The sequence below is a fragment of the Amaranthus tricolor genome, chromosome 4, assembly GCF_026212465.1.
Source record: "Amaranthus tricolor cultivar Red isolate AtriRed21 chromosome 4, ASM2621246v1, whole genome shotgun sequence".
Classification (NCBI taxonomy): domain Eukaryota; kingdom Viridiplantae; phylum Streptophyta; class Magnoliopsida; order Caryophyllales; family Amaranthaceae; genus Amaranthus; species Amaranthus tricolor.
The window spans coordinates 23,824,950-23,852,862 of NC_080050.1; the positions used below are offsets into that span (position 1 = coordinate 23,824,950).

At 30.1% G+C, this 27,913-nt stretch overlaps 1 protein-coding gene and 1 long non-coding RNA gene across 3 annotated transcripts in view; one reads left to right on the top strand and one right to left on the bottom strand.

Annotated features, from left to right (window-relative positions):
* The first annotated feature begins 1,593 nt into the window (after nucleotides 1-1,593).
* Nucleotides 1,594-26,805, top strand: LOC130811146 (probable rhamnogalacturonate lyase B). Its single transcript, XM_057677330.1, has 15 exons — nucleotides 1,594-2,267; nucleotides 4,486-4,648; nucleotides 5,587-5,708; nucleotides 5,822-5,881; nucleotides 10,337-10,462; nucleotides 11,589-11,705; nucleotides 12,851-13,163; nucleotides 14,719-14,874; nucleotides 14,965-15,071; nucleotides 15,425-15,515; nucleotides 17,972-18,113; nucleotides 21,671-21,827; nucleotides 25,207-25,323; nucleotides 25,410-25,536; nucleotides 26,316-26,805. The coding sequence occupies exons 1-15, from the start codon at nucleotides 1,651-1,653 to the stop codon at nucleotides 26,559-26,561; spliced, it is 2,661 nt and encodes an 886-aa protein (XP_057533313.1). The 5' UTR covers nucleotides 1,594-1,650; the 3' UTR covers nucleotides 26,562-26,805.
* The window catches only part of LOC130811147 (uncharacterized), a 33,392-nt gene continuing 13,682 nt past the window's right edge, over nucleotides 8,204-27,913 (bottom strand). The window contains exons 2-3 of one of the 2 annotated variants that reach the window (XR_009041123.1): nucleotides 9,154-9,418; nucleotides 8,204-8,523 (exon numbers count right to left, since the gene is read on the bottom strand). This is a non-coding gene — a long non-coding RNA (uncharacterized LOC130811147). Of the gene's footprint in view, nucleotides 8,524-9,153; nucleotides 9,761-27,913 lie in introns of those variants that run through there. The other variant, XR_009041122.1, reaches the window with a different exon arrangement.

Genomic DNA, 27,913 nt, shown 5'->3' on the forward strand with positions numbered 1-27,913 from the left:
AATTGATAACTCACAAAAATCTGAGCTCAAAGTCAATAACCCAGATAAAAGGCTTTACCCATGTTGAGCAAGTATAAGATGCGTAGATGACCCAGAAAATTTAACAGCAGAAAGTGTATAACCCAGATAAAAGTGAGCAAAGAAAAATGAAGAACACAAAGATTTGGGCAAAAAAGTGAAAACCTAATTGATTAAAATGATGTAATTGACAAATTCAAAGACAATCAATCGGAAGAAAAGAAGAATCTTTAGGGGTGTGGGAATAGCAAAGAATTCAACAATTTATATAATAGCAGAAAGTGTATAGCCCAGATAAAATTGAGCTAAGGTAATTGATAAAAAAGTGAAAACCCAATTAATGTAATGTAAGATGAGAAGTTTTTTCTTAATGGAATTCAACGGTTTATTTATAAAAATATAGAGGATGACAAGTGAGAATAGCAAAGAATTTTAAAGTTGGGAACATCTTTTTTCTTTCTCTCAAAGGTCACAATTGGAAGATTATGGATGAGAAAAAGTACCTATTTAATTAGTTTGGCTTGAACATTTTATGGATGAAGAAGGAGAGAGGGAGGTGATTAGGATTGAGGAGCAGAAGGATGAAGGGTTTTGAATTTAAGCTTTAATAGAGTTTTATCAATGGTGAAATTAACGAGAGGAAGGGGAACAAGGAATTAAATTAGAAAAATGAAATTAAAACTCAGAAAAAAAAAATTTTAACTAAAAAAAAGTCAAAAATAAAAAATATGGTCAACCGTTAAAATTGTAAGGAAACAATCACTTGGCTTGAATATTGGTCAAAGACTATTTTAAAGACTGTAATTCGTTAAAAGAAAAAACATTAAGGTTGTAATTCAAAAAACATCAAACATTAAGACTGTAAATCATAATTAATTCTAATGAATATAATATTTTAAGTTTTACTTTTAACACTTTACCATATTTTCTTTCTTTAATTATTTTTACCAACAATTTTGAACATTTTGTTTGGAACTATTTTGGTTTGGATTTTGGGGGGATTAGTCAATATGTTTAGGTTCCGTTTTTTAATGTGAGAATTAGTAAAACGTTGTTTCTTTCTTTATGATTTTTTTATATTTCTTTGGCTTATGTTATTACTTATTAGTTTTGATTGTTGTGTAGTTTTGACTTGCATGTGTTGTATTTTCGTTTTATTTGCAGGTTTTTTTTTTTTTTTTGAGTTGAGAGTCTTATTAGCTACTATAATTTATTTAATATTCTCGACCCGTTTTGACTTAAATAAAAAAAAACAAAAAATAAAAAGGAAATTGGTGTATGGTTCCAAATTTCCAATTATAGATTGATTTTTTTTTTGTACCAAAAATTAATGGTGAGAATAAGAAACCTATATACTCTCACAAAAATCTTCCTAAATTTTTGGAGACCCCAGGAAAACAAGGGTAAACAATCTCAACCTTCATTTTGATATCATAATTTCTCCACCCATACTAACATCAAAATTCAGCACTAAATTTAGACAAATATCCTTTAACACCTTAACATAATGAAGCTTCCCTTAACAACTTAATCTTTTAGCTAATTTATCTTTTCCAAAAAAAAAAAAAAAAAACATTAAAAGAAAGAAAAGAAAAAGAAAGAACATAATTGGGAAGGGAAGGTCAAATATCAATGGATGGGCTACCACGACCACCTGCCCATGGCAAATACGACTTTCACACAAATAGACCACGACAACAAAAACGTAACATCGTAAAATACGTGTGCCTTAGCTTCTTTGCATTCATCATGCTTGGGCTTGCTATATGTGGAATTCTTTTAGTAATCGCCTTTAAGAAATCTAAAGTTCCCGAATTCAAAATTAAAGGCGTACAAGTATCAAAATTTAGCGTTGCAAATGTTTTAACATATCAACAAAAAGTTTTATCGACAAATTTGGATTTTATATTTGAATGTGATAATAAAAATTCATTAGGGGTGGATTTTAAGAATATGATAATGGAAGCAAATTGGAACAGTATGGAAGCCCATTTAGGAGAAGCACATGTTGAAAATTTTATGAAAAAATCAAAGGGTGTATCAATGTTGAAAGTGAGTGCTAAAAGTGAGGTTGAAATTAATAAGAATGTTAAGAAAGAGGATATGAAGCTTGATTTAAACCTTAGTGGAGATCTTAATTTCTTTTCTGGCCCATTTAAGAGCAAAGTTTTTCCTTTTTTGGTCTCTTGCAATGATGTTTCTATTTCTTCGGCTAATGCTGCTTGCAACTCAAAAATTTTTACTAATGGGTATGGATTCCATTCTCATCTTTATTGATGCGTTCTCACTAATATACATGAATTATATACGAGTTAAATAGTTAATCTATACATATATTAGAATATAGACTTCTTATTTAAGGTCGTCTTATCGAAAAAGAGTACATTACAAGAATAGTTTTTTGTTAACAGTAAATCTCTTTTGAGACGGCCGCATACGTATGACTAGAGATGGCAATGGATCTTGGACCCGGGCCGGATCCATTTTGATGGATCTGGATCCTTTTTGGACCCGAATCCTTTTTTGGACCCGTGGGATTTGGGTCGGGCCCGGATCCATATAAAGTTGACGGATTCGGATCCGGGTCTCAAAAAAAATCTGGATCTGAATCCGTGGACCAAGAGACCGGATTTATTTTATATATTTTTTTATATATTACGCAATTGCTTAGTCATATCTGTCAGATCTAGGTTTATGCATGTCATTCAGCTCTACCTTAACATTTGTTCCAGGTTCATGTATGTCATTCAGCTCTGCCAAATGTTTGACAAGAGCCAACATGCAAACATTTTTTTATAACTAAATGAAACTAGATGATTTAGTTGCCTACTCAATCAAAAGTCTTTTCACATTATAGTGTTTGGTGAAATACATTACTTACAAACCAAATATATAAAATGCTATTTAAAATGTACTAAAAATTGGTACATTGAATCGCTTTCAATGGTGTTTAGGTTAAACACATCGCTACAATTGGATGTATTTTAAGAATATTTACATTTTGTATAATATTATTAGATGTATTTTAGATTTTAACTAAAAATTTTATATATTATTATTATCAATTAAAGTCTAAAACTCTATCAATATTGCAATATGTAACAAAATTAAATCAAATACGCAAAAATAAGTTTGGACCCGAACCCGATACTGGATCAGGGTCCTAAAAAATTAGACCTACGGATCCGAAATCGAAGCTGGATCCTCCTTTTAAAAATGGATCTGGATCTGGGTCCACTTGGACCCGGTCTAGATCCGACCCGTTGCCATCCCTACGTGCGACCACTTACAAGTCCATCTCATAATTTTGAAATTGCCATTTTAAAGCTTGAATTGAATATTTTGGACCTTGGAATTAACAAAAGTTAAACCTTTGGAATATACATTCTCGTCCCGTTTGGTATGTGGTAATAAACGGTGGTATGGAAATGAAAACTAGTGTAATTTTGGTTGAAAATTTTCTTGGCTACCTTGATGGCCATACTTGTCCAACTTCAATCATCTCATTTTATCTTCATAAAATTCATTCCAATGCATTACCATTGGGAGATGTGGTATTAGGTGGTAATGGAAATTTGTAAATAAAAATACTTTTTTGTGATCAAAGTTTCATTACCATGGTAATGATATGAACTTTTTGATAAAATTTTACACTATAAATCATGCCCATTACCACCATTTAGTACTACTAACCAAACGGGACGTCTAAATCTTGAAATGGATATTTTACGGTTTGAGTAGGCAAGTAAAATATTAAATTAAGGGTTGGAGTAGGGGTTTTAAGAGTTAAAAGTGACATTTTAAGTGGCAAAATGAGTGTTTTTAGGGTTGAAGTCGATAGCTAAATAATTAAATTAAGCCTTTGGAGAAGAAAGATTGAGACTTAAATTATAGTTTTAAGTGTTAGATTTGACTTTTCAAGTTTTAAAATGAATGTTTTAAGGCTTAAATACGACAAATACTTTTTGGTCGTACGTGTGAGACGGCCGCATACAAATATTTGTGTTTTGTTAATTCATTGGTCTTGATTAATTTCTTGGGCTTTATTTTACTATGCATGCCATAGTCTTAAATTTTAATTGATTGTTGATTTCAATTTACACTTAATTATTTCAATATAGTTAAAGATTTATAATTCTTTAGTTTTGGATTATGATGGATTAGTATAGTAAAATGTTTCATTAAATCATGTGCATTTTTTTATTCATGTAAAGTTACATGTTTACTATTAAGGGTTAATTAGCTTAATGTCTCGCATGCCTAGTTCATTAAAGCTTAATGCCTACTCATACTCTATATTTTTCTTTATGGGCCAATTCAATTTGAGATGGTCTCTTAAGAAGACCGTCTCTCACAAGAATTTGTAATTAGCAATAACCTCTGTATTATCACTGATAATTAGTGTATAATCAAGGTAAGGTTGTCTACCTCAGACCCTCAAATTCTACCCTGTTTGATTTTGAACAGTAAACCTCCAGATGCAACCCCACCATCGAAGCCCAATGTGGGAGCGGAACAAAGTGCAACAAAACCAAACCCAGATGATTCATCTTCACCCGCCCCTGACGAACCCTCAGCTCCGCCGCCTGAATCATTTCCTCCGGTTAAACTCACCATCCAAGATAAATACGTACGTCCTCTTTTTTGATATATATTCTATACTTTTTTTTTATTATCACTTGTAGGCCGAGGGAATGGGAGGCTAGCTAGGTGTGTTGAAAACTGAATGAAATGGACTTATTGTCAATGCCAGCATATAATCTTGGAAACCACTATGTGCAAACATTTTATAAGATAAGGAGATGTCATCCCAAAATAGTATGACAATGAAAAAAAAAATACTTCAATGACTTATGAAGAATGCACACCATCTTTAATTCATAAATATAAAATAAACAATAATCTCAATAAGGTGCAAATTAAACCCACAATCCTACCTTGAAAGTGTGGTCTTTGCTCAAACTGAAATAACTAATTTGATTCTCTATAGTCTAGATTACTTACCTCATACGGAGACGGATCCATATTTTTTTTGATATGGCTTGATAACTAAAATAGATTTGCTAATATAAATTTTTATTTGTTCTACAAATTTTACAATAGAATAAAACATTTTTGTAAAATTATGGTGGACCCATTAGCCTCATGCATGTTTTGTTGTTTTTTTTAACTTATTATTAAAGGTTTAATTTTTACCACATACAAAAAGAAAATATCTTGCAAGTAAGATTTTCTAATTTATCTCCGAATAATAAAATAAAAAAGAAAAATAAAATAAAAAAGAGTAGGAAGCAAGTGTTTTATTAATTTACTCATTAAAATGGTAGCTTTGCATGATCTTCATGTTTTAGTTTTATCTATGTATACTTTGCTTGGCCATATTGCTTGGGTTTGTTGTTCTCTAAGTAATATAAGTGTAACTTTATATTTGATGAGCTATATTTGAGAGATGATATTTGGTTAAGACGACCTTAAAACAAGAAATTTATATGCGATAATTATATTAGTTGAACTATTTAATTTTTATATAAGAAACGTCACATACAGAAATTTGTGATATTTAATTAGGTAATTATGGATAACGGATTTCTGCAAGCCACAATAGCCAAACCAGCAGGATACGTTTCTGGTATAAAATACAACGGAATTGAAAACATTCTTGATACACTCAATCCTGAAGATGATAGAGGGTATTTTTACATTTCTAATTTTCTATTTAAGTTTAAATTGTTTTCTTGGAAAATATAGATTTTTTTTGTGCTTGTTCTTTTAGAATTCAACATTTTTTTTCAATTAAATGTAGGTATTGGGATGTTATTTGGGCTCCACCTGGTACAAAGGGAACCAAAGGAAATTTTCAGAGGTACTTACTTAATGTAGTGTTCGGGAATAAGGTTTTCATTTCAAATTATGAATTTTAATTATGATAACATAAATGAAGAATTTGAGAATGACAAGGTTTGGATAGTCATTCTCAAATTCTCAACTTTAACTATTTTATAAACAATTGTGGAATTTGATTCAAATCCAAATTTGAAAATTTTTTATTTGCCAAACAATAAATTTGAGCCAATTCCAAATTTTTAAATGAAATCATTATTTCCAAGCATGACATAAATTATATTTTCATTTCCTCCTATTTTACTTATTAGTTCCATCTGACTTTTTATAAAATTTTAAGTGGTCAAATGGGACCACTTGATAAGCAGAGGGAATGGAGTTTGAAGTATGTTGTTAATGATCCATCATTAGACTAATTATTCCCTCCAAAAATGTAATCTTCTCTCAAAATCTAAAAATATGAATTCCCACCGAATTTTTCACCAGTTTCATTTCTCCCTTCAAAATAGAAATTTTTAAAAAATAACACAACATTGTACATTACATTTGATTGTTCCAAATGAAAAAAATTACAATGAACGACTACTTAAATTCCGCAAGCCTTTTCGACTATTCAACAGCTTTCGGGTAGTACATCTTTGTGAATCATGTGATAGCGTATTTTTAATCCTTCATCGACTTCAAAAAATCAAGAATAAAAATTGATGCATTAATATTTATGCCACAAAATGTATTAAGCAAGCAACCACATTTTTCAAAACTTTTTTTTCATCAAGTATAGTATCCAAAAATATCAATTCATGGTGTCAATAATTATCAGTATCCAAACTATCTTGTATTGAAATACTTCAAACAGAAACTGCCAAAATAGAAATTTGGAGGGAACAAATTAAACACCAATACAACTCAAAATTTCTATTTGGAGGAAACAAATTAAACACCGATACAACCTAAAATAACCCAAATATTCAAAACAGAGACTCCTAAAAATTTAACTTGGAGGGAACAAATTAAACACCAATACAACCCAAAACTTCAAATTGGAGGAAACAAATTAAACACCAATACAATCAATCCTAATCATTAGTTACTCTCAAGTTTTATTTATTCATTAATCACTAAATAAAGGTCCTACTCTGATGAACATGTTGTTTTAGTGTCAATTGGTAGCCTCCAAGATGTAAGCTTGGTGGCAATACCAAGCCTTCTAAATCAAAACTTCACCACCGTGGATTAGTCTCAACAGATAATTAATATAAGAGTCATCAGGAAACTTAGAGTTATCATTATCAACCCTTTTAGAGTGATCAAGAACCTTAGGATTGTCTATCAAACTATGACACATAAAAAATAATCTTAAATAAGTACGTCATTGTAGGGAAAAAACAAAACCCTAATAACACAAAAATCCAAATAATCTCAAAGAACAAACCTTAACAGATGAAGAAACTCAGAAACAAAGGAACCTTGAATGAAATGATGCCAAATCCATAACAACCCTTAGAAGATGAACTGACGAACCTAGAAGCACACAAATTAGAGATGAAAAGGCAAACCCTAACAACAAAAATAAAAAAAAAAAAACATGAAGATGCAAATTTAAAAATTAAAAACCATAGATGAATAAAAAACGTACCTAGAATGAAATAAACCAAAAGAACTCAAATCTATTCGAGAGATAAACAAACAAACCCAGAAACACATCAATCATAAACCACTACAAGAAAACTTGTTTTTAGCAACAGAAAAAGTCGTTGCTAAAAACCTGATTTCGTTGCTAAAAATGTTTTTTGCAACGAATTCCATTGTTGCGGGTACAGCCGTAGCTAAAGGTTTTAGCAACGACTATGGTGGTTGCAAAAGGTATCTGTTTTTTGCAACGAGATCTATTGTTGCAAAAAAAAATGTCGTTGCAATTCCTTCAAACGTTTTTAGCAACAAAAAAGCTCGTTGCCAAATTTCCTGCATTTTTAGCTACAACAATTTTCGTTGTTAAATTTCTATTTTTCACAACAATTTAAGTTGTTGCAATACATGATAGTCAATCTTTTGCAACGACTTTACTGTAGGAAAAACAATAAAGTAAAATCTGTTATTAATGTTTTTAGCAACAACTATTACCGTTGCAAAAAACATATACATTTTTCGTAACAACTATTACCGTTGCAAAAAAGCTGATACATTTTTCGCAACAACTATTACCGTTGCAAAAAACATACACATTTTTCGCAACAACTTTTACCGTTGCAAAAAACCTTCAAACATTTTTCGCAACAACTATTTATCTTTTGAAACAACCTACAATAAACTAGACAATTAAAATAATAAATAATTTAAAACCAACTAAACTAATATCACTGATTATCATTATATATTAATTCGTATCCCAAAATATCACACGTCCCAAATATTATCGTGTGTCAAAAATATACGTAATTCATATACATGTAACGGATTGGATAACCAATTTTCCAACATAATTCTCCAACCATACACAAGTTTTTATGCAAAAATTTACAAGTGATAGGCACTTTAAAAATGTCCAAAAATATACAAGTGCACATATAGCTACTTCATAACCCAAAACATCGCGCATCCAAAATGCTTGTAGCTATCACCAACTTCGTCATTGAGTACAAAAAATTTCCAATGAAGATATGTTTCCTACACCAAATAATTTTGTTAGTTATTAAGAATCAAATGAGCCCCAATATTGAGTATTCACAATCAAACCATACCTACACTTTTTGTTGAGACATAATAAGCAAAGCATTTAACATATTCACTAACAAAAGCATTACGTGTATAGGGAAAGCATTTAGAATTTACCATCAAATTCACAATTGGACTAAAATGCCAACCAGCTAAGTACTTACAACGACTATGGTTATAATAAATAATTGGACGTGTGAATTTGGTTATAAAATGCCAATATAGAATTACGGATCCCACTATATGCAGCATAGTACTTACCTTATGATATAACAAGTTGTCTTTCGGAAAATTTATCAAACAGGTTAAGGTACATATGAATTATGATAAATTTTTGTCGACCTATAATTTCAAAAGTTTACTTTCTCCTGGATCTTGTACGAGCATCCCAAATTCCCAGGAATAAATGAATTACAATAATCAATATAATTAATCAATCTTGAGATATTGCTAGTATCTATGATTGAATTCAAACAATGAAACAAGCCAATAACAAGTAGCAAAGGGCAATTCAAAACAAATTATATATGCATAAACTAAAGAGGTGCCAAAAGAAAAAGTTAATAGTGTAGCAAGCTATACCGTGATGAAATTGCCAGTGTTCTGACCATCAGCACGGTGATAGTTGTTTATATTATTATTAACACCAGCAGGAACATTCTTAAAATCTACAGGCTGGGAATTAACAACAGGCTTTGGTGCATCTTTTACAGCCGGTGCAGCACTAGTATTGGCAGGAGGATTATTAGCCGCTGGCTTAGGAGCCTCTCCACTTCCAAACAAGTAGCCCAATGAACTCTGTCCACCTCCACTGCTAACACCGCGTCCTATTTCCAACAAACTCCAACTGAATTGATCAATTGTTAACGAAGTTAAAATTCAAAGTAACAAAGGTATAACCACAGCAATCAGAGAGTTTTAGCATAGAAAATCATTAAGGAAACAAACTGACTAATGGCCAGACAGATTGAGTCTATACTTGCCAGACAGATCCATCTTGAATAATTTCGAGGCCATGACCAAAAATTATACAACACCTTTTAATTATAACAAATATATACTTCATCAATAAATTTATTAACAAACTTGCTCCACCTTTTTATAATATAATCCATACAAGTTTGATCATAAATAATAGATAGAAAACAAATGGAATGTTGTGTCAGTGGCCCAAAGTTTTATAGTTAGTTCAAGTTTGATCATAAAGTTTTATAGAAAACAAATATAGTCATTGCTAAAACTTGTTGCTAAAAACAAGTTTTCTTGTAGTGAACAAAAGATCGAAATCAGAGATGAGGAAATTAACAAACACTGAACAAACCCTACTTACTTAGAGCAGGGTCGCTCCTAACCCTAAGCAATATAGACATTTGCTTAGCTTGGGGTCTCAATATTTGAAATTTTGATTAATGAAGTAGAACTTTTAAAAAATTTGCAATTTATGATTAATTTTTTTATCGATTAAGAAATATGACACGCTTAAGCTACATTTATAATGATAATTATAATATATTCTATATGTTTCTGTTATTTTGTCAAACACTCGTTAAAGTTCAAAATCAGCTTTCTATAGAGAAGTTTAATTTCACTCAGTTTGCCTAGGGTTCATAATGTCAGGAACGTCAATGACGGAGAATTATTTTATGACGTTAGGGGTAATTTAATATTGTTATTGTACTCGTCTAACTTCTAAATTAATCCAAACAATTTTTCTTTTATTTTGTTTTGTTTGAAAAAATAAAAATTGACCTTGTATAGTCAACAGATTATTAGGAACAGAATTTCGGGTAATTGTTGATCGAGAAGACCAACTAGAACTATCCTTTAAAATAACATACGATCCAGCTGGTAAAGACGCAAAAAATGCTGCTCCAATGGAGATTGATCAAAGGTATGTATGATTTACTCCATCTACACTCAATTCTTCTAATAAGCTTATAAAACTAATGTTTATAATTTTGAAATTTTTACAAATTAGTTATGGTTTTTCATTTAAAAACTAATATCATTTATTTTCACCACCATTTCTTTTGAATTTCAATAAATTAATGAAAACATATACTTGTAGTTTGAATAAGCTCTTCAACCTTTTATTTTAATGCTTTTTAATGCATTATTTTAATAATATTTTTATATGCAAATTATTTAAAATTGTAAAATTTAATTTTATATAAATAGGCATTGTGTTAATTTTAGAAGAATGTTTCTCTTATACTTAAAAGAATATAAAGTAAACTAATACTTCCTCGTAATCACTTTAGTAGTCCCATTTGACTTTTCACGGATTTTAAGGAGAATCAAAAGTGGGACCCTAAGGGTAGGAAAGAGAGAGGTATTATGGGTTTTTGATGTAAGGTAGGAAAATTAGTATGGGTAATGGAGGGTATAATTGAAAATAAGATAAAGCCACTAAGGGCATAAAAGTCAAAAACCCATACCAAAAATAGAAATGGGACAATTAAGGTGACTTAACCATAAAAGAAAATGGGACACATAAGCTGAATAAGAGGGAGTATTAATCGATGAATTGTAGTTATTACTTAAGTTTAGAAACTATTTGAAACAATAGGTAGTATTAATTGATCATATATTACCAAATCGAAGTATTACTTTTGTGACCAATCACGTATCCTAAATTATAACAAATAACCAATTTAATCATGGGTAGATTAAAATACGCAATAACTACGAGTAGGTTATGTACTTGACTAAAAAGAGCATATTTGAAACATCTTAAAACCTAAAACCCGACATGACGACTCGAATAACATTTCAACATAAAATCGACCATGAGATGAACCTAACTTTCAAGAGAATGGAGAAACTAAAAAGTATTAGAGTTGAAAATGAACAAATGCAAAACACCTTATTCAAAATCTATTCAAAACTCTGACTTTTTAAAAAATAAAATTAAAATTAAAAATTCAAATATCCATTTGATTTTATTTAAATTGAGTAATAATTTTATAAAATTTAATGTAGTTCCAGTAATAATTGGTCTATTTTGATTGGTATAGGTATATTATGCTCCGGGGTGTATCCGGTATATACTCGTACGGTATCTTTGAGAGAGGAGGTTGGGCTGCTTTTGGAATGCCAAACGCTAGGCTTGCTTTCAAGTTTCAAAGACAAATGTAAGTTACAATATTTTTTATTACAGATACATCCATAAAAAAAAAAAAAAAAAAAAAGAACAATGAAATATAAAATTTTATTTAAAATATAGAATTTACTTTTTAACTGAAATGAAACCTGATTCTTAAATTTGTAACACTTTTAATTACTACTATGGGTATATATTGTATTATAATTGATTATTTCAAGTTTTACTACTTGTTTTAGATAATATGGGCTTAATGTATTAAAATATGTGTCTTTTATTCATATAAAACAAAGCTAATTTATGACACATGAATTGATTAATTAATTGAATTGATTAATTGAGGGTGACTGGTTTGAATATTATCTCATCTATGAAATAATTAATTCAATTTAAAATTTAAATTGATGGTTGAGACCCCATGATATGTTATATGCTTTAACACATCTTCTCACACGAAAATCCTTTAAGCTAAAATAAGATGAAAAACGTACCCTCATCATACATGTTGTTATTCCACTTTAAATGAGGAGTGATTGAGATTCAAATTATGTCATCTTATCATGTTGGATTCTGATACTATATCAAGATTCTGACTCAACTAAATGTTTAAGCTTATGATTGAGACTCCGGAATATATTAATGTTATATACTCTAATATGATCCACCCTTTATTTCAAGTGGAATATTAGCATAATATAGGACGAACATGTGTTGCATCTACACTAATCGAAAAGGCGTGACAAAGTATATAAGATTTTTAAAATCATAAGTGTAAGCTTAATGTCAAGAAACCAACTCAACCAAAAGCTTAAGTTGATAGTTTAGGCTCCAGGATATGTTATATACTCTAATACGCCTCCTCACACGAGAGCCATTTGGCCTAGAATTGTGAATGCGCACAAGCGTTGAATACTACACTTAAATGGAGGTGGTTGAGATTCAAACCCGTGACCTCTTGTCACGTTGACTCTAATACCATGTTAAGGAACCAATTAAATGGAGGTGGTTGAAATTCAAACCCGTGACCTCTTATCACGTTGACTCTAATACCATGTTAAGGAACTAATTCAACCAAAAGTTTAAGCTGATGGTTGAGACTCCAGGATATGCTATATACTCTACCACTTCAGTTTTTGATTGAGTTGGTTAGTTGAAAATGTGATAATGAATGGGCAGGTTCAAGTACATGGTGATAGCAGATAATAGACAAAGAGAAATGCCTGTACCTGAAGATCGGATGAAACCAAGAGGTGAAGCACTTGAATATCCAGAAGCAGTGTTAATGGTTGACCCAATTGACAAACAGTTCAAAGGAGAAGTGGATGACAAATATCAGTATTCAATGGAAAGCCAAGATATTCGAGTTCATGGTTGGATTTGTAGGGACCCACCTTCCGGTGTCTGGCAAATCACTCCTAGCTTTGAGTTCCGTTCTGGTGGTGCCAACAAACAATTCCTTACTTCTCACGTTGGCCCAACAAGTCTTGCTGTATGTTTCCTCCTTTTCATACTTTTTTTTAAGTTCCAATAGGATTGTTTGCCTCACATCGATGAATCAAAGATGAGTACATATTACATACTTTATATGTCATTGGAGTCATTCTCTCATTGTCATTTGGTTTTAGGGTGATATTTCCGTAATTTATTAAGTGTGTGCCATAGTGTAAAAATGCGGTAATGGTAGCGATCGAGGTAACAGAATGCTGATGTGGTAACGAGAGTGATGCAGTTATCATATCGCCTAAATATCGGTTCAAATCATTAGATATCCCTTGATGCGGCCCAAAACGAGGTTTTTTTACAACTTTACGACACGGGAAAAATCGATTCGTTTAATTTAAAAACCTTTACAACGCGGCCGATGCGACGATGCGGCCTTGTTTTTATTCTATGGTGTGTGCATATTATGTTATTTCCCGATTATATCCTGATATTGACAATAAGTCCAATCCAATTCAACATAATAATTAGACAAAAACTAAAAGAAAATTAGAAGAGTGGTGATATATTCTTAAAAAAATAATACTAAAATTTACAATATTTGGTGAGATTTGAACTCTCGTAGGCATTTTAATGTGTCCGTCTTACAAACAATTTCATATTCACGTTTAAACTATATACTTTGTTTTGTTATTTTTATTTCTATCGTTAGAGGTATATGAAAGAGTGTGAATTGAGTCTTGTTACTCTTAGGCATGTTCTCACATGACATTTGAAGTGTAGAAGTTTTTGGACTCTCAAAGGTTGGTGCAACAAACTTTATGCAAGACCTTAGGATTATCTTGAATGGTAAATTACACCCCATGACTTGGAATTAGTACACACACTTGGTGCGCGTGGAATTAGTACACACACTTGGTGCGCGTGGAACAAGTACATGGAGTGCTTTGAAATGGGATTAGCCTTGATCACCACGGCGTAATAGTCCAGATGACGGCTGGAGGATACTATGGGAGCAAAGAGGAGACCATAAGATCACATGGAAAGATCATAACAGAGACCACAAGCTTCCCTGGATCACCTGCGCAGACGAGCGAGCATTGTACTCGAACGAGTAGCTTGGCCAGAGGCCCTTTTGTACTTTTTCGACACTTGCTGCTCTTTGTGTAATTCGTGCGCAAGTTTCCCCTTGGAATATATATATATATATATATATATATATATATATATATATATATATATATATATATATATATATATAATTGTTCTAAGTGCTTTATGTAGTTGAGAGCCAAGCACACTCATACTCTATCCTTACCACACTCATAATTCTCTACTCATGTTAGTTCTCTCACAAACACTCATGTATCATATTGAGCTTTCAAGCTTCTATATTCTTTAAACACTTAATGAATATCTAGCCTAGCTACATTAATAGTAAACCACCTTAAATCATGATGTTAATGTTTGCATTATTTTTCATGCATAAAAGTACCTTAATACTTGCAAATAACTATGTTTGATTAGTTCACCATCAAGCCATGATCTTCAATCTTTCTTGGCATTTTTAGGCTTACGCTTCCGCTCCCATTTGGCATTTGCAGATGTTCGTAAGTGCCCACTACTCAGGAGAGAATCTAATCCCGAAATTTGTAGAAGGAGAGCCATGGAACCATATTTATGGTCCAGTTTTTATGTATATGAATAATGTCACTCAAAATCAAGATCTTCCTTTGCTTTGGGATGATGCAAAAGAAAGGGTATGCTTCCTAATTTGTTTAACCTTATTCATTATTAATGCTTTCTCTTTCTTTCTCTCTATCTTATGCATTTCATTTAAATTGTTTAAGATGTTGGCAGAGGTCAAAAAATGGCCATACAGCTTTCCAGCTTCAGATGATTTTCCTAAAGCCAATGAACGTGTTAACGTTACGGGAAAACTTTTTGTTCATGACAAGTATGTTTCTATTTTAATCTATAAGTGATAACTTTAAAACTATAAAAAGTCATCACTTTAAAAATAAATATATATTGAGTCAACCTAATTAAAATGGTCTCACCGTGAAACCGTCTCATATGAAAATTTGTGTTAAACATATTGAGGCTAATTATTTGTTACTCATTTTATGAGATAAATAAAGGGTGCAAAAACATTAAAGGGGGTTAAAGTTCAATTCTTTATTCACCTTACTACTCATTTCTCAAGCCTTAAAGGGCAATCTTAAAATTCCAATAATTATGGCCAATTAATTTTTGTTATTTGAAATAAGCAAATTCAGATGTCAATTTCTACCTATACAAATGTTGTAGATACATATCAAAGCAAAAGGGACCAGCAAAACTTGCTTTTGTTGGGTTAGGTCCACCGGGTGAGGCAGGATCCTGGCAAAGGGATGCCAAGGTAATGAACTTCTTGCCTTTAATTTTCCAACTATTCATTTTAAAAAAATTAAAAATTAAAAATTTAATATTTCACCCATCCTTTAATTTAACCTTTTGGATTATATTTTTATTATCTAACATTTGTGATACATTTACCCACAACATACCATACTACTAATAATAGGTAATACTTGGATATGCTGCCAGCAAAGTAAAACACATCACTACACGCAATCTTCCGACTAACTAAAACAGTCGCAATTTAGTCGGTATAGAGCTATACCAACTAAATTCCGACTAAATCCATCCAGTCGGTTAAGAATGGTCAGAAATTCGTTTTTTAGTAGGAAAACAGTCGGAATTTTTGACTAACTTTGGTTAGTCGAAAAGTTATTCGGAAATTCTGACTATCATCTTTGTCAGAAATTAGTCAGAAAACGCTATTTCAGAATTTATCCTAAAATGAAAAGAAAAAAGATTTTTAAAAATTTTCCGACCAAATTCCGACCACCTAGTTGGTCGGAAAAAAAAAAGACGAAAAAAAGACACTGCTAAGAGGGAAATGTCACATCATGCCTACTTGGCACCCATGTCACGCCTATGTGGCGCCAACATCACACCTCAACAATCAGCACAATGAGAGGTTTCAAACCTCTGACCTCTTATTTATTAGACCAAGACTCCAACTACTAAATCATTTGTTAATTTGTGATACTCTTAGTAATGTTATTATACTTATAACATAAAAATTCTACCACTTAATGTATTTTATTTTTATTATTATTATTATTATTATTATTATTATTATATTAGTTGTATTAGTATATCATTATTCGTATAACCCGTTTTAGTGTATTAGTAATATAATATTAGTTGTATTAAAATAATATTACTCGTAATAATATTAATATACTATTAATTGTATTGGTATATAACTAGTTGTATTAGTGTATTATTAGTTTATTAGTATATAATTAGTCGTATTAATGTATTATTAGTCGTATTAACGCCATTAATGTATTATTATTCGTATTAGTATACTATTAGTGTAGTATTAGTTGTATTAGTATATTATTAGTCGTATTAGTTGTATTAGTGTACTAGAGCATTATTATTACTTTATTAATTATTTAGTCGTATTAGTGTAGCATTAGTCGTATTAGTGTATTATTAGTAGTATTAGTATTTAATTAGTTGTATTAGTGTATTATTAGTATTATTATTAGTTGTATCAATGTATTATAACTCGTATTAATTGTATTAGTGTATTATTATTATACTATTACTTGTATATTACTACTCGTATCAGTGCATTATGAACACTTTAGTATAGTTATTTGGTCGTATTAGTTATTATTAGTCGAATTAGTGTATTATTAGTCGTATTAGTGTATCACTAGTATAATATTAGTTGTATTAGTATAATATTAGTTGTTTAGTATATTGTTAGTTCATTTGTATATTATTACTCGTATTAGTGTATTATTAGTTGTATTAGCATATAATAATTAGTTGTATTAGTATATTAATTATTACTCGTATTAGTCCATTGTTATTATTATTATTATTATTATTAATTAGTTGAAAAAAATTACTAAAAGTAAGTGAAATAAAATTATAATTAGTTGAACAAAATTAGTTGCAAAATTATGAGAAACTAATTATAATAATGGTCGGTAAAATTGTAAGATTATATACTAGATTAAAGTTGTAACATTATATATTATGAGAAACAAAAATTGTAAGATTATAGTATAGATTAATTTCAATAGTGGGCCCCAACTAAATTGTGTTTGTGGCTAGTATTAGTTGATTTTTATAAGGATACCCCACCAAATGGAAATTGGGTTTATGTGGAAAATTTTACCGACTAAATGCCGACCGTATTTTAGTCGGAAAATGGTCAGCAATTTTTCTGGCAAAAATTCAGTCGAAAAAGAGTCGGAAAATAATGAGCGGTAAATTTCTTTTTTTTAAACTTAAAATTCCGACTAAAAACTGATTCAGTAGCAATTTAATCAGAAATTCCGACTAACGCCTGTCAGTCGGTAATTTCCGACTGTTTGGGATAAGTCGATGGGTTTTGGTCGGAAAGTTGTGCTTTTTTGTAGTCCATGTATGACTATTCATAGCAAACTAAAGACAAATGTTAGATTATTAAAAAAATATAAAGGTAAAATTATTCACAACGAACGAATAAAAAGTTGGATAACTGATATCAATTTTTTCCTTAAAAGAGTATTTTTCACAAGAATAAAGAATACGTTGTTAGGCTAGTTTAAAAAAGGTAAAGAACATTTTTATTATCCGGCACAAGAAAAGTAAAAATGTAAAAGTGTTCTATTGGAACATAAAAAAGCATCTCATAATTTGAATAAAATGTTTTTTATATAGATTTGAAATCCATTACTTTTGTGCATGTTAAAACTAAAGTTGCATTTTTTTCGAACCAAATCTTTTTTGTTGCTTCAACAGACTTATCAATTTTGGACGCGAACAGATGAAGAAGGAAACTTTACAATAAATCATGTAAGGGTTGGCAACTATAATCTTTATGGTTGGGTCAACGGTTTTATAGGAGATTTCAAATATAATTCACCCATCAACATCACTACAGGTAAATGTTCTTTTATTTTATCAAATCTCATACACAACGATTATAGTTTTATTATTTTTAAATTATATTTGGTTAAAATAATTATGTATTAGTTAATTTTTATCTTGATGTAGTTATCATCTAACTCTTTATTAATAAATTAGGTATTATTCAAGAAAAATTAAAAATACGCAAACTAAGAATAAAAAATTAATTGATTGAGAGAGAGATTTTTTACACCAACATCTACACCTTCTTTCTCCTCTAATTTCTCTCCTCAATAAAATGAAAATAAAATTAAGGGAAATTTCACATTGTAGCATCTCGTTTTCATGAAACGCCAGTGATAGCACTTTTGTAAGATTTTTCCACATGGTAGTATCCAGTTTATGCACTATCTAAGTTAAATTCTTGTTAATTTCTGTTTAATTTATTATTTTGTAAGACTTTTGTACATGGTAGCATCTAATTTTTGCTTTCAAATGTTTAATTCATCATTTTAACGTTTAATTCACCGATTAAATTATCAACGCCCTTAAATGTTGTAGCAATTTTATTTTTATTCAAATTATTAGCATTATAAAGTTCAAAAGGTGCATTACAAACACAAATAAATAATTCAAAAGGCGTATTTTATAAGCTCAAAAGACGCATTTCATAAGTTCAAAAAGTGCATTCCAAGTACTAATACATATTTACGTAATTGTTACAACATTTAAGGGCGTTGATAAATTAATCGGTGAATTAAACGTTAAAATGGTGAATTAAATATTTAAGAGCAAAAACTGCATGCTGCCATGTGGAAATATCTTACAAAATGATGAATTAAACGAAAATTAACAAGAATTTAAAGGAAAATGCTACGGCAATTAAATAGTGTATAAATTAGATACTACCATGTGGAAAAATCTTACAAAAGTGTTACCACTGGCGTTTCATGAAAACTGGATGCTACCATGTGAAATTTTCCTACAAATAAACCGGTGACAAAGAAACTGGCTTTGTATAGATATGTGATGAAGACAAGAAATTTGCAATTTATAATGTAACGATCTTCCTGACCCCTTGAAAATAGCTAGATTGCATTATTTAATACCCAAAGAAAACAAATTCTAATGACTTGGCTTAACTAAATCCGTTTTCAACAATCTTCCACTTAGAGTTATCGTTCGAGTGTACAATTTCTTAAAATTAGGAGGACCGTTTCTAATTAGATTCTTAAACATAATCTAATTAAAATATCTATTTGAAATACTTAAAATAAAAGACTATTACAAATAACGGTGATATATATATATATATATATATATATATATATATATATATATATATATATATATATATATATATGTATGTATGTATGTATGTATGTATGTATGTATGTATGTATGTATGTATGTATGTATGTATGTATGTAAAAAAAATCTCAGTAGGCGTTGCCCCCCTCCTAAGCATATTTTCCCTAAATATATAGATATTCACATATTTACCCCTTACCTTTTGACCTAAATTTATTGTTGAAACCTTTATTTTATAATATCTTTATTTCATTATATCTTTTTAAAGAAATCTAATTATTTATTGACAAAAAATATCATCTGACATTTACAACAAATTAACAATGAATTAAATACATTACAATTTTAATCATATCAATTTCTATATACCACGATCATCATAAAGGAGATTTAACACTGAAGCATTCTCTCTATTACATCGTTGTTTGATACAACCTCCTTCGAGGAGGTCTTCAGATCTGATGTGGCTTTGAAAATAGTGATAAGTTTAATAACATTGACTCTATTAACAGAACTAACACCCGTGATGATGTCATTACCTTTTTACCATCTAATCAATAACATACAAGACTCCAAACTCTCACCTTAAGAAACTTTAAAACCTAATATATGTGTAGATCGAATCTAATAAATGGATTGAATAACTCTATAATATAGAGAGAATAGATTTTATGTGTAATTAAAAATGAAAAAAAGCAAAAATAAAGAAATTGGAGGCTTACCATCAACCATAAGATTGATAGTTGTTCCAAAATGAACAATAGAGGGTAGGGTTTTTTTGAGAGAAAAAAGAAGGAGACAGAAGAGAGGCTTAGTAGTTTTTATTCCATTATACTTACTACATATGACTTTTTAGGGAATTCAATGTGTCATCTTGATCATTTATATGTTAAACTATGTACATTAAAAATTATGAAAAGTTAATATTATAAAGGAAAATTTGCAAAGAAACACCTTTTAAAACCACTTTTTTGTAAAGAAACACCTTTTATAATTTTTTTTTGTAAAAAAACACCTTTTAAGAGACTTTTTTTAAAAAAAAACACCTTAAATCAGTTTCTGGTGACTTTTGTCAACTTTCCGGCGTTGACTATGCCAGTCAACGCCGGAAAGTTGACCAAAGTCACCGGAAACTGATTTAAGGTGTTTTTTTTAAAAAAAGTCTCTTAAAAGGTGTTTTTTTACAAAAAAAATTATAAAAGGTGTTTCTTTACAAAAAAGGGTTTTAAAAGGTGTTTCTTTGCAAATTTCCCTAATTATTATTATTATTAATTTTTTTTAAAATTTTTTTTTATAATTTTTTTTATATAATAATAAAAATAAATTTTTTTAAAAAAAAATAATATTAATAATAAAAATAAAAATAAAAATAAAAACAAAAATTTTAAAAAAAGTTAAAAAAAATTTAAAAAAATTAATAATAATAATAATAATAATAATAATAAATATTATTATTCTTATTTTTTTTAAAAAAAATATTTTTTTAATTTAATTTTTATTTTTAATTTTATTATTATTATTATTTTTTTTAATTATTATTATTGTTATTTTATATTTTTTTATACTTTTTATTTTTTTTATTATTAATAAATTTTTTAAATTTTTTTTAGCTTTTTTTAAAATTTTTGTTTTTATTTTTATTTTTATTTTTATTATTAATATTATTTTTTTAAAAAAAATTTATTTTTATTATTATATAAAAAAAATAAAAAAAAATTTTAAAAAAATTAATAATAATAATAATAAGGGAAATTTGCAAAGAAACACCTTTTAAAACCCTTTTTTGTAAAGAAACACCTTTTATAATTTTTTTTGTAAAAAAACACCTTTTAAAAGACTTTTTTTAAAAAAAAAACACCTTAAATCAGTTTCCGGTGACTTTTGTCAACTTTCCGGCGTTGACTGGCATAGTCAACGCCGGAAAGTTGACAAAAGTCACCGGAAACTGATTTAAGGTGTCTTTTTTTAAAAAAAGTCTCTTAAAAGGTGTTTTTTTACAAAAAAAAATTATAAAAGGTGTTTCTTTACAAAAAAGGGGTTTTAAAAGGTGTTTTTTTTGCAAATTTCCCTATTATAAAAGTATGCAATTAGACAATTAAAACAAAATTTCACTTGACTATATTTTTTTACACATCAATCACAATATATAAAATAAGCTTAAACAATGAATAATACCAATAATCATTATATAACAAGTTGAAGATTGAGTTTATATAAAGTTTCACCCGACTTTTAGGAATAATATAATAATTGATTAAAAATTTATAATTGGAAATTCAGGGCATAATATTGATTTGGGTGAGATCTTATATGAGCCACCAAGGGATGGACCAACGATATGGGAAATAGGTATAGCTGATCGTGTAGCCAAGGAATACTTCGTCCCTGATCCTAATCCCAAATACGTCAACAAACTATATGTTGATCACCCTGACAGGTAAATCTTCTATTTACTCCATTCACACAACTTATGTTATGTTCAGTTAATCTTTAAAAAAATAAGTAGTCTCTAATAAGTAAAAATCATTTTTAATAAGTCAAAATTAGTTACGATCAATAAAAATCAGTTATAATCAGTAAAAATTACTTTTAATCATACAATTCAGTTATAGTTTATAATCAAAAATCAGTTACAATAAGTGAAAATCAGTTTTGATCGGTAAAATCCAATTTCAATTAGTGAAAATCAAGTGAACTATAAGGCATTAGTCTGTTATTACAATGTTTTTCACATTTAAAAATAATTTTATAATATAAAGAGTTTATTGTTCCTTCTATCTCAAATGTTAAACAAATCGACTTGAAATTTGTGGCTAGGGGTGTTAAATTGGCCGGATTAGGGTCGAGTCGGGCCGGGTCCAAGTGAATATGGGTCATTTTATAGCCTGCTTCATTTTAATTGTAATAAAGCTTATTTTCGGGATCTTTTTTCAACCCGAGCCTTTCAAAACTCTTATAATTACGGGTTGAATGCTCAATATTAGGGTGGGCCCGTTGAACACCCCAATTTGTGGCCTTTTCTTCTCATTAATAGCATATGTATATCTTGGGTTGTCAGGAATTTACAACAACGCAATTAAGATATTCATCTTCCCCATTTGATTTTGTTGATTAAGATTCCATCAAAATTTCCTCCTTTCTTGAAGAGAGTTTCATGATATTGGGTTGTCAATTCATAAGCCAAATAATACAGCTAGTCTCTTAAGAGACCGTCACTTTAAGAATAAAGACATTTTCAATTAAAGATTAATACCTACTTACCGTATTCTTAATGTCTACTTATATTATTTTTAATGCTTAACGTATCCTTAATGCTTACTTTCAATATCTTAAATGTCTACTTACATCATTCTTAATGCCTACTTACAATATTTTAAAAAAATATATAATAAGCTGGCTTAATTATAGACGGTGTCTCAAAGAGACTGTCTCTCACAAGAATTGTGCAAATAATATAGTGATGTTTGATCAAAAATTTTCTTGTCACACTCATTAATCATTACATATATAGTTGCACGTAGAACTGTTATATTTCATAAATTCTTGTATGAGACGGTCTCACTGTGAGCCATGCCTCATATTCTTGGTTAAATAGTTCAATAAAAAAACTTTTAGCTTATGAGCTTCTTGTTTTGACATCGTCTCACCGTGAGACGGTCTCATCCAAGTCGGGCTGATTATATTTTATTCCGACCGAAAAATTAGTGGGTTATTACCTAAAAAGTTCAACCCACAACTCGAAAATGACCCAACCCGAAAATATCGAAAAAATTGGGTCAAACTCGATCAAAATCCAAATTCGGTCATTTTGACCTGTTTTCAATTCCGGAACAACATTTTTAGTTCCTCGTCATCATTTGTAGTCCAAAACTCATTACAATTTTAGTCAATTTTTAAAATTTGTGACTCAACATTTCTATATTGTAGCCCTAAAATCTGGTCTTTTCAAAATACAATATTTTTTACGAAAATAAAAATAAAATTATTATTACATATTTTTTTAAAAACCAATTTATATTTAAGAAAAACATAAAATACTCGTTGGGTCGATACAAATCCAACCCGAAAATTACTTAATACTGTTTGACATGCCTTAGTCAAATGGTTTGTACAGCCCCAAACCCTGATGTAGGAATCGGCTTAGCTTTGTATATATATGACTTCATCACAAAGTATTACAATAACTATTAGTATGGGCTGGGCTTAACAAATGCATTTTTTTTTTCATTACGAATATTGTTAAATCAATTGAGTGAGTAGATTGTCGGTACCTACTAAAAATAAAATACAAATTCTTGTGCGAGAGGGTCTCACCATGAGACATTCATCATATATTGATTGAATAGTCTAACTAATACAATTATTAGTATATGAGCTCCTGTTTTGAGGTTTTACGGGGAGACGGTCTCTCACAAGAATAGCTCTAAATAAAACGTTTTAGAAAACTATTTGAAAGAGAATTGCTTGGACCCAACAATGGTAGTATAATGGGTAGAAGATGAGTGAAAAACAGAGCATGAATAAAAGAACAATAAACAATCAACACAATGCGTTTATGAGGTACCTTTGGATACCTTCCCCTCAAAAAATGATTACTTTCATTAATATACTCAACAAAACATTAATGACTATCCACAGACACTTGAAAACAAGCTCTTAAGATACTTATTCCATTCTACAATGGAGATCACCTACAATGAGGGTCGGCCTTGAGATTTTAGGGGTCTAGGGCGAAAAATAAATTATGAGCCCAAATTATAAAATATATATTTTTAATTACAAAATTTATAATATAAAAAGTGTTACTCGAATAATAAAGCTTGATATTATTCGCTTTTTATTTGATGATCATGCATTTATAACTCAATAATTAGTAAATAAGGTAACAATTATCATTAATAACACCTTGGCTTGGTGGTTAAATGCACATTTTAATCACATGAGGTCTCAAATTCGATGCATATAAAGGTAAAGTTTATCTACTTTTTTCGTGGGCTTTGGGCGCAAGCCCTTCTTGCCCTTGCTTATGCCCGGCCCTGCCTACAATCTAATACATAGAAGAAGAAACTCTCTTATAAGTTCACAAACCCTAATCTCTCTATTGTGATATAGCCTCACACTCTTCTATTCTAATAATGTTTTAAGCCCTCTTATATAGCCTAGCAGATATTAAAAACCCTAAGGTCAAAGCACTTGAAGCCCAAACATTTCCCCCAACAAAATGGAATGCTGAACATTTGGGGCTCTGTATCTCGCTCGACCGAGCGCACCTGCTCGACCAGTCTAGTGGCCCAGTCAGACCCTTATTGCTTTGTGTTGTGATGCTTCCTTGGTTGTGCAACCTCTCCTTGAGCCTTGCGTTGTGCAACCTCTCCTTGAGCCTTGCGTTGACCAATGCATCCCTTATGCACTACACTCATCTTCTTCATTGCACCATCACCATGATATGCCAAAGACCCTCTTGTATTTCTCACAACACCATATGCATTAGTTTGAGCCATCAAGCCAACACCCTCGCTCAAAATTGATTTGACACTTACTCTAACACTTTATTATTGATACATTACATCTCACTCTTGATTAGAGTTTATTAAATATGCTACATAGCTACTATATGGATAGATGGAGTTTTTTTCATATAATCTTTTTATGCTAAAATCACTACCATAAATGAGACCATCCCTATTGGATTGATCTAATATATACGTATTATTTTAAAGTAATCACTTATAACATTAAAATGAATACTAACAGTTTAAAGTCTTAATTAATTAAAAGAAGTTAATTAATCCCCATTTCTTATAATGAATAAACAGGTTTAGACAATATGGTTTATGGGAAAGATACACAGAATTGTATCCAAAAGAAGACTTAGTATATGATGTTAAGACCAGTGATTATTCCAAGGATTGGTTCTTTGCTCAAGTCACAAGGTTATTACTTTTTATAAATAGTAATTTGCTTTTGTTTTTGTATTTATTAGTGTTAACATTTAGTTATACTTACCTATGTGTTGCAGGGCAGTTGGTAAAGAACTGTATAATGGAACCACATTCACTGTGAACTTTGGCCTTGATGATGTTGTTCCAAATGCTACCTACAAGCTAAGGGTGGCTATTGCTTCTGCCTCAAATGCCTTGTTAGAGGTACACAATATTAATTAGGAAAAATTTTCAAAAATAATCTAATATTTTACTCTTCTGCTATGAATAATTTCACATATTGATTATTTTCTTATGTTCCCATCTTTGACATATATTTGCTTCGAACATACTCAGTGTGGGAGGGAAGGGGTGAGGCTGTGGTTCAGATAATGGGTATGTTGGGAGCAAAAAAAAAAAACGTGGGATTATTTTCCTATTAATTACTTCTATCGTTTTACATGATGTTGGTAACAAGGACAACACTTGTCTATACCAATTGCACCAACCAACAACTTTTCATCACCCCATTGTCATTAAGTGTCTCCCATCTAGGGCAGGGTCGTTCCTGAGAATAGTTTTGAGGTGCAACCGCCTAGGGCCCAGCTTATAAGGGGCACAAATTCGGTTAATCCTTATATTAAAAATTAATTTGTGCATAAGAACCTAATCATTATATGATCTTAAATTTGTAAATTATTTGACATTAATGTGATTGAAAAAAAAAATTATATGATGCATTGTTGGAGAAAAAAAAAAACCGAAAGTTTACTTATATAAGAGTCTTTTTTATGTTTTGCCTAAGGCCCAAAAATTGTCAGAAACGACACTGATTTAGGGTTGAATTTGGGGTCAGATGTGCGCAATCTTACCCTTGTTAATAATAACATTTAACAAAGAGGGCATTTCATTTTGACCTTTAGTGAATAACGTAACGTGCAACTTCACGTAAATATTACTAATTATTATTATTATTATTATTGTTATGTTTTTATGTATGCTAGGTACGATTCAATAAGAAAAGTCCGAGCCCTCCACTATTTGCAACGGGGAAAATAGGGAATGATAATTCAATTGCTAGGCATGGTATTCATGGATTGTATTGGCTTTACAATGTAGATGTTAAAGGAAGTGAATTAAACAAGGGCAACAATTCATTATATTTGACTCAACCATTGGCAATTAGTCCTTTCCAAGGTATAATGTATGATTATATTAGGCTTGAAGGCCCTCCAACAAGTCCCAAATGAAAAGACTAATTAAACATATATACTCTTTTTATATTGATTTTTCACACTTCCTATTCAAAGCTTAAGTTTTTGCACTTCCTATTGAATATGGTAGAGAAGCAAACTCAAAAGGATAAAGTCGGATAATTTTAACTCGCTAACTTGAAAAACAAAAATGTTCACTCTATTAATAGGAAAAAAAAAAGAAAAAAAGTATTAAAATTTATCGGTAGATGTTGCATAACATACAATTCTAAATTCTTTTGGGGAGCTGATTTGTCTAGTTTTATTGTAAATTTTTATTGATATCTTTGGTACAGTTTTAGGATGTAAGATGTTTTGTACAAAATCTTATTGGTATTTTATATTTAATTGTGTAATAAATCACCAACAACTGATCATTGTGTATATGTAATTTTTTACTTTTATAATAGGTAATTTGCACCACTTCTATCTCTTTACTTTACTTATGTGACTTGCAACGATTTACATTGTAGTATTTGAAATCTCTAACAACAAAAAAACTAAAATTCTTTAAAATCTTTCACAAAATTGTTATCTTGGAAGTAGTGATGGCAATTCAGTCCGAATCCGACCCTAGTCCGACTCGATCTGAGGAAAATAATCCGATTCGAGTTCGAGGAAAAGGTTATCCGACTCCAACTCCGACTTCACGATCCGAATACGAGTTAGAGACGGACCGAATTTGGACCTTATTAAAAATCCGACACTCCGACCCTGAAGGAAATCCGACTTTGAATTTGACTTTTAACCTAATATTTTGTTTCCTTTAAAACTCTAGATGTGACTCATTCAAGCTCTCTCTCATATTAATTATAATTTTCGATTGTATTAGGAATATTTCTCATGTTAAACTTGAATTCAAAGTACATATTTTTTTGTTAAATTGTATTTGAAAAATATATTTTGTTAACTTCGTATGCTTTAAATCATTACACTACAAGAAAACTTGTTTTTAGCAACAGAAAAAGTCGTTGCTAAAAACCTGATTTCGTTGCTAAAAATGTTTTTTGCAACGAATTCCATTGTTGCGGGTACAGCTGTAGCTAAAGGTTTTAGCAACGACTATGGTGGTTGCAAAAGGTATCTGTTTTTTGCGACGAGATCTATTGTTGTAAAAGAAGTATCGTTGCAATTCCTTCCAACGTTTTTAGCAACAAAAAAGCTCGTTGCCTAATTTTCTGCATTTTTAGCTACAACTGTTTTCATTGTTAAATATATGTTTTTCACAACAATTCAAATTGTTGCAATACATGATAGTCAATCTTTTGCAACGACTTTACTGTAGGGAAAACAATTAAGTAAATTTGTTATTAATGTTTTTAGCAACAACTATTACCGTTGCAAAAAAT

Bases quoted from the DNA above. Each gene is read 5' to 3' on its own strand.
- LOC130811146 (XM_057677330.1), top strand. From the start codon at position 1,651: ATGGATGGGCTACCACGACCACCTGCCCATGGCAAATACGACTTTCAC. The intron at 11,706-12,850 runs GTAAGTTACAAT...ATGAATGGGCAG, and splicing joins TTCAAGTTTCAAAGACAAAT to GTTCAAGTACATGGTGATAG. The intron at 25,324-25,409 runs GTTATTACTTTT...TATGTGTTGCAG, and splicing joins TTCTTTGCTCAAGTCACAAG to GGCAGTTGGTAAAGAACTGT.